Source organism: Perca flavescens, chromosome 12 (genome assembly GCF_004354835.1).
Source record: "Perca flavescens isolate YP-PL-M2 chromosome 12, PFLA_1.0, whole genome shotgun sequence".
In the NCBI taxonomy this organism is placed as follows: Eukaryota; Metazoa; Chordata; class Actinopteri; order Perciformes; family Percidae; genus Perca; species Perca flavescens.
The window spans coordinates 2,865,388-2,879,832 of record NC_041342.1 but is presented as its reverse complement, the minus strand read 5'-3'; the positions used below and the strand labels follow the sequence as shown (position 1 = coordinate 2,879,832).

Genomic DNA, 14,445 nt, shown 5'->3' with positions numbered 1-14,445 from the left:
CAGCAGTGGATTCAATCCAAACCCCAATGTTTTCAAATTGTTGTAAATTCTGCATACAGTGCAATGGTTTTAAATATAAAGTAAGCTTGCACTAACCATTTTTACAGTGTAACAATAGGAGCATATACATGCTTCAAAACATATCTTCATAGTGGACTTGGAACAGCAAAGGCATTAAAAATACTCTTTTCACATTAGATTTAAAAGTGCAAATACAAAATACAGTTTATTATTATGGCAAACAGTGCTCTCCCGAGAGCAAATAAAAAATAATACAGAGTGTCTATTTGCACCCCTGGTACGAATAGCCTCTGCCTCACGGCTATAGACACCCTGTGACGTAACAACAAAAACACGTTGCTCGCGTGCACCGAAATCATGGCGGCCGTTCATCTTCCATGACCGCAGAAACTAGCATATTAGGAATGTTTAGTCTCTAAAGTTTATAACAATTGAATTTCTAGCGGAAAATGGTTACAACAGTTGAAAAGCAGTAAAAGCATACAACCGTTTGTTAGTTTGTTAGTTAGTACCTATTTTTTTATATACAGTATGGTTACCTAGCAACCGAGAGGCTTGCAAACACCAATTGGTAAACAGTTGAGCAACATTTTGTAAGAACTGTTAGGTGAGTGGTTAGACCACTGAGCTTTGGTCTGGGAGTCTGGAGTTCAATTCCTGTGAGGTGATCTTTTTTTTTTCATTTTGGATTGGATAATTTGCATGTCATTGCGCAAGTCAGGGCCCGCGAACGCAAACATTTTTTTGTGCCGTTTATCCAGGAGTGGGCTTGTCAGATGGCTAGGATGGCGGCGTTTGAAAAAATGTCAAACGGTTTGCCTGGTTGGATGTCTATACTAGAAAATGGGGAAAGCACCTGAGCTTTGTGGAGAACTTGTGCTGGGGAGAGACATGTATGATGGCCTTATGGTGTTGTCATTTATACATATGTTTATTTGATATATGGTTTATTGACTATTGTCTTGAATGGTCTTTAATATTGCAGTTACTATGTCATCTTTTCTTCATTTTTGTGGCAAGAAAAGAAAAGACTCAAATAAAGTACAAGTACCTCAAATGTTTACTTAAGTGCAGTACTTGACTAAGTGTATTTAGTTACATTCCACCACTGGTTTTTAGTTTTCATATAGTCATGCAACAACTTGACAGCATTCCAAATCACTTTGAATCATTTTAATATTTGCACGTAGTACTGAAACATTTGACCAAAACCTAAAATGCGGATTATCAAAGTGAGTACTTTGAAGTGCTTAAATAATAAGGAACAATCCTAGGCTGGTCAATCTAGTCAAGTTTGGTAAATGAGTCCTTGTGTAGTTTCAACCCACATTTGAACACTCAAACTTCTGTGCACATCTGGAGAGAAGGGCATCCTCACCACAGTCATAAGAGCTAGGGATGCAACTACTGGTTATTTTCATTAGAAATCAATAAAAATCAGTTCTTGTCTTTTCATCAACTATATAATGTCAGTGTCAAATTGATTGTTTTGTCTGACCAACAGCCCTAAATCACAATATATTCAATTTGTAATTATTATAGACCAGCATAAACTTCAATTCATCCACAGAGTGTCATCTTTGCTTGATAAATGGCCTAAATAATCTATTTATCGGAAAAAATAATTCATTCATTTTGTCATTTACGCAGTAATTTCAGCTTGGTATCCCTGAAATCTTGGAGTTACACAACATTTATTGCAAGAAGCTCATATGACCGCTGTGATGTCTAGTTAATGGAACTTTGCAGTTCAGACGTCCCTGCAGACACCCTGAGTTCGACCATCCCCTCCTCCTCCTCTTTCAGTTTTTCGCGTTCCTTCTGCAAGGCTGCATCGTCAGCAGGACGACAAAGAATGGACAAACGCTGGAATAAAAAAAAAAGGGAAGTAAGGTTTAACACAACTGTAAAATCATGAGTACATAGGGCTAGACAATATATCGATAGCGATGTATACGGCTAGATATCGTCTTAAATGTTGGTTTTCGTAATATCGTAATATAAGTGTTGTCTTTTCCTAGTTTTAAAGCCTATATACCAGTAAAGTGATGCAATTTCTTTTACTTGCCAGACTGGCAAGTTGTTCTATTATTTGCTTTTACTCACTTAGTCGATGTATACACATTACTGATGATTATTTATCAAAAATCTCATTGTGTAAATATTTTGTGGAAGCACCAACTGTCAACTAGCTATGGGCTGGTTACCGGTTTCAAGGTAGACCGAGGTTTGAAAAAGTCACGGTTTCCAAACCAATTTCCTGTCATACCGTTCCTAATGGCAGATTTCCACCAACTGCGAAACGGCTGCGGATCGGCTCCGCTGCGTGTCGGCTCCGTGCTCCGCCGTCCTTGAATACCCACCAGGTTCGAATTTGTTGCGGAACGGCTGCGGCCATGACTGACAGCTGAAGTCACGAGGACCCACGAGATCTCACAAATTCACATATGATCGCGCAATATAACAGGATGTAGTTTCTATAAACAGACAGCTCACTGCTCACTCAGTGTGAGAGGGGGAGGGGCCAGCGGCTAGAGCAGCAAAATCCAATGTGTGCTTCTTTTACCGACGATATCGTTTGCGTTTCTTATCAAAACAACGTCAAACTTGCCACCGCATTTAATCGTGCCCATAGGAAGACACCTGTCAAGTTTGAAATCCATCGGACTAACGGTTCGAGAGATATGTGCTTAACACCCACACACACAGACAGACAGACGTTCCTGCAATTTATAGATAGATTATTGGTTTGCTGTGTATTTTTCTCACATTGTACATGATCTACTAATTGTTCTTTGAACACTGACCTGTCTGAAGGTTCCTGCTGTCAAACACATCTGTCCAGCTGCCCACAGTGGCACCATGAGAACAGAGGAGAGGGTCATGGTCCATCCTAGAGCATACGCCCAGTCAGGGTAAACGTACCAGTCGTTGATCCTTAGGTGTTGGTAATCAACCAGGTTTCTTTATCTTATAAAGAAATATTAGTACAAGGACCATTTCCTATGGCTTTAGTTATTCTGCATGAATATGTCACGCATTGTTGCTGAAAGAAAACTGGAGAAAAGCAAGACTAGTCTACTTTTGCTGTTGCTTTTGCTTTTGCTATGAACACACTAGACTGTTGGTAATGAACACTTTGCATTACAAATCATCGTCCAAATAATAGACAGTATATATTAATGTTAACAGTCTATGGTCCAGAGACATACTGTATATAAATACAACAATGTGTCATTCACTGAATAACAAAGTGAGGACACTCAACACACAAAACACAGTAAAGGTGCTGTCTGAAGGAAAGTTAATGGAGAGACTTTAGAAGAGGCAAATTCTGAAACTGCATAATTGTGGACTCAACATAAATTATAAATAACTAACTGAATGCAATTCAGTGTATGACTATAGAGCATGAAATTAGCTTAGAGTGCAATCGGAGGTTAGTTGTAAAACTTAACATGCAAATTAATCAAATTCAGTTGTACTGTGTAGACACTTGAAGGCATATTGAAGTTGATTTAGTGAGGAAACTGCTAAATTTCAGGAAAATATGTGAAATCATTGGCGACTAAGAGGAGCAAACAAAGTGTTTCTGACTCACCAGTGACAGTAGAGGGACGATGTAATTCCAGCATAGTTTGAAGAAAACTGATGGTCTCTGTCCTGTCATGTCCTTAATGATGTTAAATATGCGGTCAGCGCCTGATGAAAGTTAAGATTTTTTTAATTTTAATTTTCACATTATGTTCAAGTATTTGAATTGTACTTCAAAATACTGACATTGAGACAAGTAGATACTGACATTGAGAAAAGTCTTTTGCATACTAGACACTTTCAAAATTTAAAAAAGACACAGCTTGGGATCTGTGTGTCTAAAAAAACTCCACTTAGAATGACTTTCAGTAAGGTTAACAACAATTAAATCATTGTTTCCAATTACAAAATGAAGTCATCCATATGTGTTGACCCTGTTCTGATCAGACTGTTTCTGCCAGACCGCTTTAATTCAGCTTCTAATGCCTTTCCCAGGAAACAAGAAAAATCAAACAACAATAAAAAGGTCTGTTCTAGACATTGCTGACTCCATTTGGAGTATTCTTTTTAACAAACTACATGTTCATCTGAATAACACATTTTCTTTAAACAAAATTGGTCCACCCATAACTCTGCAGCAGCCCTGCTGAAGGTAGTAACACTTGATATTTATTATGGAGTTCCTCAAGGAAGCATTCTGGGCCCTATTTTATTTTCTTTATACATGCTCCCTTTGCTCATTACAATGTCACTTATTAAAATTGTATATCACTGCTTTTCCCACTTCTTTGTGTGCTTGTATTTCTCATCTTACAAACTTTAATATCTGGATGAAAGGATAGAAAGCCGTCATAAAAATAAAAGCACATGAAAAGCCAAACCACATAATCAAAATGGCATAATTAATTAAGATAATTAGTGAGTGATTTTTTACTTACCATAAATCCATCCCAAAGCCAGGCATTGACATATAGCCATACAATCCTGGCAGGCTCTAGTACAACCATAATAATCAATTAGCTGGAATATGTAAATTCCCCCCTAGTGGAAATAGAACAGTTAACATTTTTCACTATCTATCACTGTGATTTCATGTGTAAATATGCTTCATAAATGTGCTTTTTCGTCAACATTTTGTTTACCTCAGTGACCAGGGTCAGGTGCATGAGGAAGAAGGACGAACAGATGACAAGGACAAAGATCTCGTGCTTCACTGGTGCACGTAACAGCTTCGGAAACAAGTCGCTTACAGAGGTGATAACGCTCTCTACTGTCACAAACTGGGGGCAAAAAGAAAGGAGCAAGTAGTATGATTTCTTTGTCTACCTGTGAGTGTGTCGACCCCTTCGCTCCACTAGGTGTGCCGGTTTTGCTTTCTACAGACAATTCCACCCACCAATGCACGCATAAATGACTGATTGCTGACTCCCACGTTTTTTTCTGGTTTCTGTAAATAAATGCTTATTTTACGCTTAAACCTCGTCCGATGTACCAACTCTGTTGCAGCCTATGAGCTGGATTGTGATTGGTGCAACAATCTTACATGTGTGTCGACAGTCAGCAGAATGAGCATCAGGAAGAAGCAGACCGTCCAGAACTGTGGAAAAGGCATCATAGCTGTTGCCTGAGGGTAAGCAATGAAGGCCAAACCTGGACCTGTGTATTGGAAATTAACATGGAGAGAGTCAATACTGATACATACAGTATATATATATATATATATATATATATATATATATATATATATATATATTGTTTGTTTTTTTCTTTCAAAGACTTGCTTTTTTAAAGAGTTATACCTGACTCAGCCACAGTGTCAACACTAACACCCTGTTTCTGAGCCATGAATCCAAGTACAGAGAAGACGACAAATCCAGCAACAAAACTGGTCCCACTGTTCAGCAGACAGAGCCAAAAGCAGTCCCTAGAGGCCACAGAAAGAAAGACAATAGGTGCTGTCTTAATTTGTTACTGACAAAACAGGATAGAAACGGGAAATATGATGACAAAAATACGGAACCCCTGAGAGGCAAGTGATCTGAATTATTTTCTCTCCTGTGTTCATGACTTAAGAACAGGTCAAAAAGGTTTTACAGGTAGAATCAGATGGAATGTATAGAAATTAGATCATCCTCAACGCAGGAGAGAAAACTAATTTAGATCAGACTTAGAAAATGGATTACCAGGGCTTTCATACAAAACCTATTTCTAACTTGAATATAACAGAAGGTCCCTGTAATATCCAACTTATACTTACTTATAACAATTGTTGGTGTAGTTATTATAGCTGCCCAGAACGTTCAGAGTCCCTATAGTCAAGCTGTAGGAGAAGAATATTTGGGATCCTGCCTCTAGCCAGACCTGTAATGTCAGAAAAAACAATAACTCTACTGATTGAAATTTGTGTTTTATAAATTTGGTTGTGACCGTTGGTTAGCTGTCGCTATTATCACTATGCCATTGCCATAGAATTTTGTACAGATGTTTTGGTCCCTAATAGATAACTCCTAATGCCGCTTTCTTTGTGTTTACTTTAAACTCTGGTCAGATCGAGGAACATTAACCGGAACCTCTGAGCAACGTTACACGCTGAAAATATCAAGTTTGGAAGAAAATTTGGATGGTGCTACAAGGCAGGCCTGCTTGGTTCTTTCGGAGAATGATTGTAAAGATTTATAAAGAATGTGTTTACAGCATTTCCTCTCTAACTGGGACATTTTAGGACCGATTGGTGGGATTGCTGTAGACGAAGTACACACGGAGATACACTGGTAAGAGGTTTAACCATGTATCCAGGTAATTTAAATAGCTCACATTACTGTATTGTGTCAACAGTTAATTTTATTTAATATTGTACATGGCATTTTCATTTGCAGGGTGCAAATAATCCACCAAAACAAATTCCTTCCCGAGACTATTTTGCAGAGTCGCCAAAGACGATTGTAATAGGTTTAAAGAAATGCTGACAACCAAGAACGTTTTTTTCTCCAATCCACCAGTGTATGTTCCTCTGGCAGACCTTACTCAGTTACCAGCAAGTACTAATGCAGTTGTCTGTACTAATGGTACAGATCAAACACATAAATGCATTGGAAACAGAAATATTTTAAATTGTGTTCCTCATTAGTGAAAACTGAGTAATTCTAAAGTTGGTTTTAAATCAAATGGTCACCTCAAGGTTAGCCAGGCGGTTCAGGTCTGGATACAGGTAAAAGTAGATCCCGTCCCAAGCTCCCGGTAGAGTCAGGCCCCTGATGAGTAGGACCAGGAGCATCACATAGGGGAATGTAGCTGTGAAATACGCCACCTAAAAATATTTTTCATGTTAATGATTACTGTCAATTTATTTACAGCAGGATTTTAACAGTATTAACGTTATTGTTAAATATAGCCCTTTACTGTTAATGCAAATGAGAATCTAAATTACATAACATACAACTATAATGTATTATTAAAATACAGAACTTTACTGCTAACCAACCGTACAGAGTATCTGAAGTAACAGTATCATGCAAGTTTTTTTTGTTGCCTTTTTTTAAAGAGCAATTTCACACATGTGAAGCTTACTAATTATTTGGTGAGTAGCCATTTCATTTCATTCATAAATCAGTGCAAGGGATCTTTGCAATCAGGGAGCTTTGCAGTTTGTTTGCATTTCTGAATATATATGTGCATTCAAAGGTCAACGTCAAAGTAACTGTATTTATAACCCTTACGTATATTTGTTGTACATCATAATAGTGTTGACATTGCAAGCCTTTTACACTCTGTGGAAGTATGTTAGATGTTACTTAAAATGAACATATGACATTTGAATGTTGTAGGCTGGATTTGGATAGTTCAGGCTGGGATCATTGGGCTGGCTGAGGAGTTAGTTCAGGGTTTGGGATATTTCCACTTTGGATTGTTATGTTCATGGTCCACATTGATGAAATGAAGGGCACACATGCTGGTTTTGTATAGAGATGGTCCGATACTATTTCTTGTGTATCAGCCGACAACGATTACTCATCCAATACGATCCCATTTGATGTGATATGATTGCTATCTATGTTGTACGGCCTGGCTCAGGTTAAACTGTTTGTAAAACATGAACAAACACAAGATAACTTTCTTTTATTATGCAGTTTGACAGTCAGTCATAACAGAAAAAGAACATAAATAAAGTACTTTAAAGTAGATTTTTCTTCAGGGCTAAATTATATGGCATCTAGTCTGTGCTTAAACTCCAGTACTTGCCGATACCGATACCAGCATTTTAGACAGTACTGGAGACCTTTCCGTTACTGGTATCAGTGTCAAGAGCTCTGTCTCAGGTTTAACATTGCAAGTTAAACTAACGCAGATTGGTGTTAGCACACGTTTAACTTGCAATTGTTCCGTGCAGTTTCCAGTACAATAAAACAATAAAAAATGTACAAAAGGCCATCTATCAGTATTGATTGTGAGTGCATGTCGGAGAATAGCATGGACACGCGCTTCGCACCGCAAGCAGGCGTGCGCACCACCCGGCGGAAAAGTGAGAGAAAAGAAAAAGAGACTGTGTGTAGTAAGCTGTACAACTTATGTTTTCAGTTCATTTAAGCCTGTTGTTGTATTGGTTTATAGTTCTTGCAAATTTAAGTAAGCTAGCTGGTTATTTTCATTGTTTGTGTTCTTCATCTGCTAGCTACGTTACATGTAGCTGTTGATTCAATATAATGGTGATTGTTGAACGCCCTTGCTCACGTAAATTTAAGGTGCATGATTTACCTGCTACAGTAGTTACACTGCATTAATATAATGTAATTAAAAGTGAGTTTATTGTTATTATTTACTAGCCTATCTATCTATAAATTGCAGGAACGTCTTTCTGTGTCTGTGTGTGTGTGTGGGTGTGTGTGTGTGTGTGTGTGTGGGTGGTATGTGTATATATCTCGAACCGTTGGATTTCAAACTTGACAGGTGTCTTGCTACGAGCATGAGTAAGTGCAGTGCCAAGTTTGACGTTGTTTGGATTAGAAATGCAAAAGATATTGTTAAATATATAGGTAAAAGAAGCACACATTGGCTTTTGCCGCTCTAGCTGCTGGCCACTCCCCCTCTCACGCTGAGGACCAGAGACAGAGCAGCAGCACAGCGGAGCTTTGGCAGCTAAAATGTGACATACACCTCAGACCCACAAACATGTGCAAAGTAGCACTAGCCTACTTCTTTCGTCTTTGACTTTGAATAAACTAACAACAATTCCCGAATTTAAGGACGTTTCAGAATCCCACATATGCAAAGCACAACCACACAACAAGTGCAGACAGAGCGTGATACCACTTATAGGCAGGCTGTCTATCTTATAAAGCGAGACGTATCAGTATATATGTGTGTGTCCGTGTTTGGGGGGGGGAAGGTAACCTGCACATCAGCAGACGCCACATACAGAACGCTTTAGAACAGAGGGGGGGGGACTCTTTTCCTGCTATTGTATTAAATAGCTGTGAGCTGACAGAACATATCGTAGTCTAATCTCGGAGATTATTCCTTCAGAGCGCTGTGCAAGGCGTGAAAATCTCAGAGTTGAACCCTACTTCACCGTTAACCGTCAAGCCACTAAACCTGTATGGAAATGAACACTTCTGCTGAAATGTTAAATTCGTTAATGATCCGACACAAGATAACACCATCACCGCTACAATGTCTTCCACTGATGTAGAAGTAGCCTACACTGTAAGTCAGTAGTAGGCTATACAGTGGAGGTGCATATGAAGTGGTTTGGGGTCCTTCAGTAAGTTATTTTGGGGTACAATTTGGTTTTGATAAATTCTACAAGCAGCAATACCACAGGCCAAGTAATCGCCCGTTCCAAACAGGCACATTTTCAATGGGCACTGCACTAGTATATGTAAATCCTATGCATTGTGTATGGTAGCCTTTACAATGTTATTTATTTCTTTGCAGAACCACACACAAACACACAGACATAGCAGAGCTACCCACGCCCATGTTTGTAGTGTTGCTTTATTAGATAAAACATCAAAAGAGAGAAGTTGTCTCTGTCCATGTTTTAACAGACACACCTGGGGCGAAGCTGGAAACCAGAATCAGCTTTGAATCCAGTCCTAATCCAGCCCTCAATAACAAAATGTGTTTGTAGCCAGCTTTAGACTGAGACTTTGGGAAGAGGGGCAATATACTAACATAAGATTAAACTTTATTGTCTGTTCACACAGAATATTTTCTTGCAAAACATAAAAACACTTAAAAAAAATATCTGTATGGTCATCCAACACAAACATCTGATGCACCTTTCCGTCACACACACACACACACACTCACACACGGTTTTGGACATTAATTGGGGGGTGGGTGATGTCACTGGCCAGAAAAACCCTTAACAGCACAAACAATAATTTTTATGGCACAAACCGGCACAAATGAATAGCAGAGTTTTTAATAATTTTTGGGTGACATGGGGGGCCAGTCTCACGCAGACCTGTCTGAGGTTTCTCCCTAAAAGGAGGTTTTCCTCACCACCCGAGGTTTCACCCTAAAAGAGAGGTTTTTTACCTCGCCACTAAATGCTTGCTCTTGGGGGAATTACTGGAATTGTTGGGTCTTTGTAAATTATAGAGTGTGGTCTAGACCTACTCTATCTGTAAAGTGTCTTGAGATAACTCTTGTTATATTTGATACTATAAATAAAATTTAATTGAATAGTGCAACCCCACAAAAAACCTAATATAATTTCCTTTACATAAAGACATTTGCACCATAACTTGATGCAGGAAAGGCACAAATTGTTGCCGAAAAATTCCCCAGAATGCAGTGCTTGATAGGTTCAAAAATTTCAAATTTGCCCAAAAGTGGAGATCTCAACCCCCCCACAGTGTTGAATCCAAAGTTAAACCCTTGATGTAAGAATGAAAAAGCACTGTCTATATGGCATTCTTAATAAATAAAAATAAAATATTATTTCCAATGACCTTTCCAGAAGATCTGACACCTTTCCAGATGCTGAAGTAGCACATCACCCAGCAGGCCAGAAGACACAAAGCCAGCTCCCATCTCACACTGCCCAGCTCCTCAATGCCTCCAGACATGCCCAGCACACGCCGTCTGAGCAGAGGGGCAATATGGCAAATGCCAAATGATAACAATAAATTCCAGAATAATTCCATATTTTACTCTGGAGTCGTATAGATCAGGAATTTTTTCAATTTCAGTTATTTATTTTTTTTGTAGTTTGGGGCATCCAATCCAAGGCAAGAACTTTTTCTTTGTTTCCTGTCTTCTTCTATAATTTCCAATAAAGGGGAACATGTTGAAATAAAGGCTTAAATGACACCACACAGACTTGCTGGCCAGCTATCAATAACATGCATGTACGTTCTGTGCCTGCATTAGAGGAGAAAGTATTGAGCAGTCTGTAATTCCACTTTAAATACATATTTAATAATGACCTAGGAAAAGACTGAAACAAACTATTTCTAACATAGCATTGCAAAATGCTGAATAGTCTGCAGTGATAGAGGGAACAGTGAGAGTGCAGAATCTGTACACACCATTAATTAAAATTACACTGAACAATGTCTTCATGGGTACATTTATGATGCTGAAATGTTCATATAGCAGGAATTATTTTACATAATGTTTACTGCCGCAACACAGGGTAAAACAATGCATATTAGTGATACAGTATTTAACAATTTATTATGGGTCATTAGAAGAAAAACACTCACTCCCAGAACTCGGTTGCAGCAGAGGTGGTGTTGGTCCGATTTGCAGTCACATTAGATGAATTAAAAGTCTGAAGATCAAGGCAGTTAGCTGGGTTTGGATACAAACACAGATTTCATAATGGTAAATGTGAGAGGGATGACTGCCATACAATATATTCCAACAATGTATCCACAATACAACAGGAAACATTTATCCTGTAGGAGAGCTCATTTTCCATTAGGCAAGTATCAACCATATGACAAAGGATTGACATTCAGTTATACTTACAACTGAAACCAGTTTTGTACAGATACAAAGTTCATTTTGAGTTAAATCTTGTCTAATCTTACCCGTGTTCCAGGTGTTGTCACAGCTGGCCCAGGGCAGCTGGGATCTAAATGAGAACACCAGGTAGAAGAGAGCCCAGACTTGGACTAAAATGTAGCTGAAGTCATAAAGTTTCATCATGAAATATCCATATCCAATTCCTGAAACAATAAGCAAGGTCTAAAATGTTTAAAACTGTGATGATAATTCAAATGTAGCTCTAGCTGTATTTTTTAGAATAACATTACAGAATGACAGCATAATGTACAAAGTATGATTTTGCCCCCCCCCCTCTGTTGGCTGCACATTTTACTTCAACTCACCCTGTGCCAGTGGACACAATTTACTCCAACAGGTGATGAATCCTTCCTGGGTGAACTGACCAACTGAAGTCTCCAACAGGAACAGAGGTATCCCACACACCACAGCTAACAGACCATACGGCACCAGAAAGGCCCCTATGGTAAATACAGAGACATTTTTTTCTTTTTATTGGCAAATGCAGCATAGAAAGAATCAGATAAACATCAATAGCACATATACATCTAGTGTGAACACATTCATTACATAAAGAAATACAAGAGGTACATTTAAACATGAATTCACAATTAGTCAGAGGTTTAGGCAAAACAGCTCCTCAGTTTCCACAAGTTTAATACTTTTTTTGTTATTGAAGGAAAAGATTTGACTGATTCTGCTCTGTTCTGGTCTGGCTCCAATGGCCAGATTCGATCTGACTCCAATTTTGGTCACTTCATCCTGCACCTTTTAAGTTTTGGTGTTCGTTAAGTGGTAGACCAGGAAATCAATACTCGGATTTGCTCAGTCAAGTTATAAGAAATCTTTAGTAAATGATATTGCAAGCAAAGTATATATATATATGGTTCAGAACTCCTTCAAGACTGTCACATCCTCAACACAGTCTCTCCAGGTCTGACCACGGACCTCTCTCTGCCCTACTCTTTTATCCTTCTCCAGGTTCCTACTTCCGCCATGGTGTCTGTCGCCACTAATCAGTTGGACATAGCTCAGACGTTCGGTTTCCCGTGAAGATAGCGAAATGCGAGCTAGCCCTGGCTAGTCCTCTCCTGGCCTAAAGATTGTTTGTCACTATTATATATTTCATTGGGTGTATTCTGTTCCAACTGTTTATCAGGAGCACTTTGCTCCAGTAATTCTGCAAATGTCTTATCTTACACATGGCAGACAAGAGGAGAGAGCAAGGCCATCCCAGGCTACAAGACATTCTATTCTTACACAATATATTCTTCAACATTATTCAGCAGTCTAAGTGACTTGAGTAGAGATTTAAGTTCTATGAGAAAAGGGTACACAATTAGGAAATGAATATAATGAATATAAAATGTGGCATATAGAATGATTATGAATTAATTTGATACTCAAGTGCACCATTACCTGAATTATCATAGGAACAGATCATATCTTTAAGGTTAAAGGAGTAGACGAAATTGGTGGTTTCAAAAAGGTAAGACTCCAAATCTGTCCAAAATCTTTTTGGTTTTTCACAATAAAAAATAAAATAAAAGAGATAAATACAGAGACATGTACGCTCATGGAAATGACCCATTACATTATAAGCTTTACTCATCTCCCATTAACAAAGAGAGACTTGAGTTGTGGTTTTAGGACTCACCTCCACCGTTCTTGTAGCAGAGGTAAGGAAATCTCCACACGTTGCCCAGGCCGACCACATTTCCTGCAACAACCAGAATATATTCTGTTTTACTGGCCCACTGTCCTCTGGCTGCAGCACTTCTGTGATCTTCTCTTCTTCTTCTTCTTCGTCCGTCCATCCTGACATCCAAGGACTTCATCCGTTGTGTAGTCAGTACTCTGCAACTTTTTTTCTTTTATGTATCTTTTCCTTATTTGACTAATGAAGCTCAGAGTACATTCTTTCAGGAAGACTTCTAAACTTCATCCACCTCTCTCCCTTCCTAAAACTGATCAGCTGTTTCGAGGCGTTCACTTTTAAGTTAAACCAACCAGAATTGGCCATGATATTTCACGAGCCAATCACAGCGTGGCATCCCAGATTTAATTCTGTTCTTCTCTCTGCTGCTGTCAGTTGTAATTTCAGGCAAAGTGTACAACCCTCCTCCTCCCCTTCCTCCTCCAGTCATCGTCACCCACGGCACCCTGGGTCCTCCTCCGGCAGCAGTGGCGGTTCTACATTGAATGAAGCCCCGGGGAAGACACCCTTCGAGCTCTTTGAAAAACACACTTAAGAGAATCCAGTTTTTTAACTATTGCAATTACAACAGTAAACACACATTTTAATGTTCACAATCTTCACCTCCAACATTGCCAAAAGACAATGAACACAATTCTGCACAGAATATGACAGTATAGGTTATCAGAACTTAAAATAAATATACACTATATACATAAATGTGCCAAAAATATATACAATCATACGTTTCGCCCGTGCCAAAAACCGCTACTGTCCGGCAGACCGCTCCCGTCAGCTCCTTCGGTCCGGTCTTTTGGCTCCTTCGCCACCACCACCAGTGTCTAGACTCCATCGGGGGGATATGCCTTGGCTTCTCTACCCCTTTAAAATTATATTTATAATGATGGAGTCTAATCTCCAAAGACTGTACATTTCATATTATGCATATGTACAAATAAACCTTTGCATATTTGCAACGAAGTCTCTCCTGATTACAGTTCTAGTGTGCAGGGAGCTACCTTGCTGTTTTGCAAGAGCCAGAGGGAGCTATTCAAAGAGTCATCAGTCCTGACTTTGTTCAAATATGTATATGCAAACTGATCTTTGCTGCTTTTAGTATGTATATTTTCTTAATTTGTCTACATCCTGCTCCCAAGCCAGTTGAGTATATGTTGAAG

General features: G+C 38.9%; 1 protein-coding gene across 1 annotated transcript; it reads right to left on the bottom strand.

Annotated features, from left to right (window-relative positions):
* Window positions 1-739: 739 nt before the first annotated feature.
* On the bottom strand, window positions 740-13,512 carry LOC114565152 (sodium- and chloride-dependent GABA transporter 3-like). Its single transcript, XM_028593040.1, has 15 exons — window positions 13,229-13,512; window positions 11,898-12,032; window positions 11,598-11,735; window positions 11,268-11,355; window positions 10,512-10,644; window positions 6,728-6,862; window positions 5,813-5,916; window positions 5,355-5,479; window positions 5,099-5,211; window positions 4,698-4,835; window positions 4,494-4,596; window positions 3,623-3,723; window positions 3,301-3,314; window positions 2,829-2,958; window positions 740-1,887 (listed from the first exon to the last, which is right to left on the bottom strand). The coding sequence occupies exons 1-15, from the start codon at window positions 13,407-13,409 to the stop codon at window positions 1,750-1,752; spliced, it is 1,776 nt and encodes a 591-aa protein (XP_028448841.1). The 5' UTR covers window positions 13,410-13,512; the 3' UTR covers window positions 740-1,749.
* Window positions 13,513-14,445: the final 933 nt, after the last annotated feature.

Excerpts from the sequence above, each read along its gene's own strand:
- LOC114565152 (XM_028593040.1), bottom strand. The coding sequence starts at position 13,409 with ATGAAGTCCTTGGATGTCAGGATGGACGGACGAAGAAGAAGAAGAAGA. Across the intron at positions 5,917-6,727 it reads ACCGCCTGGCTAACCTTGAG|GTCTGGCTAGAGGCAGGATC; the intron begins GTGACCATTTGA and ends CTGACATTACAG. Across the intron at positions 3,724-4,493 it reads GGCTTTGGGATGGATTTATG|GCGCTGACCGCATATTTAAC; the intron begins GTAAGTAAAAAA and ends AACTTTCATCAG.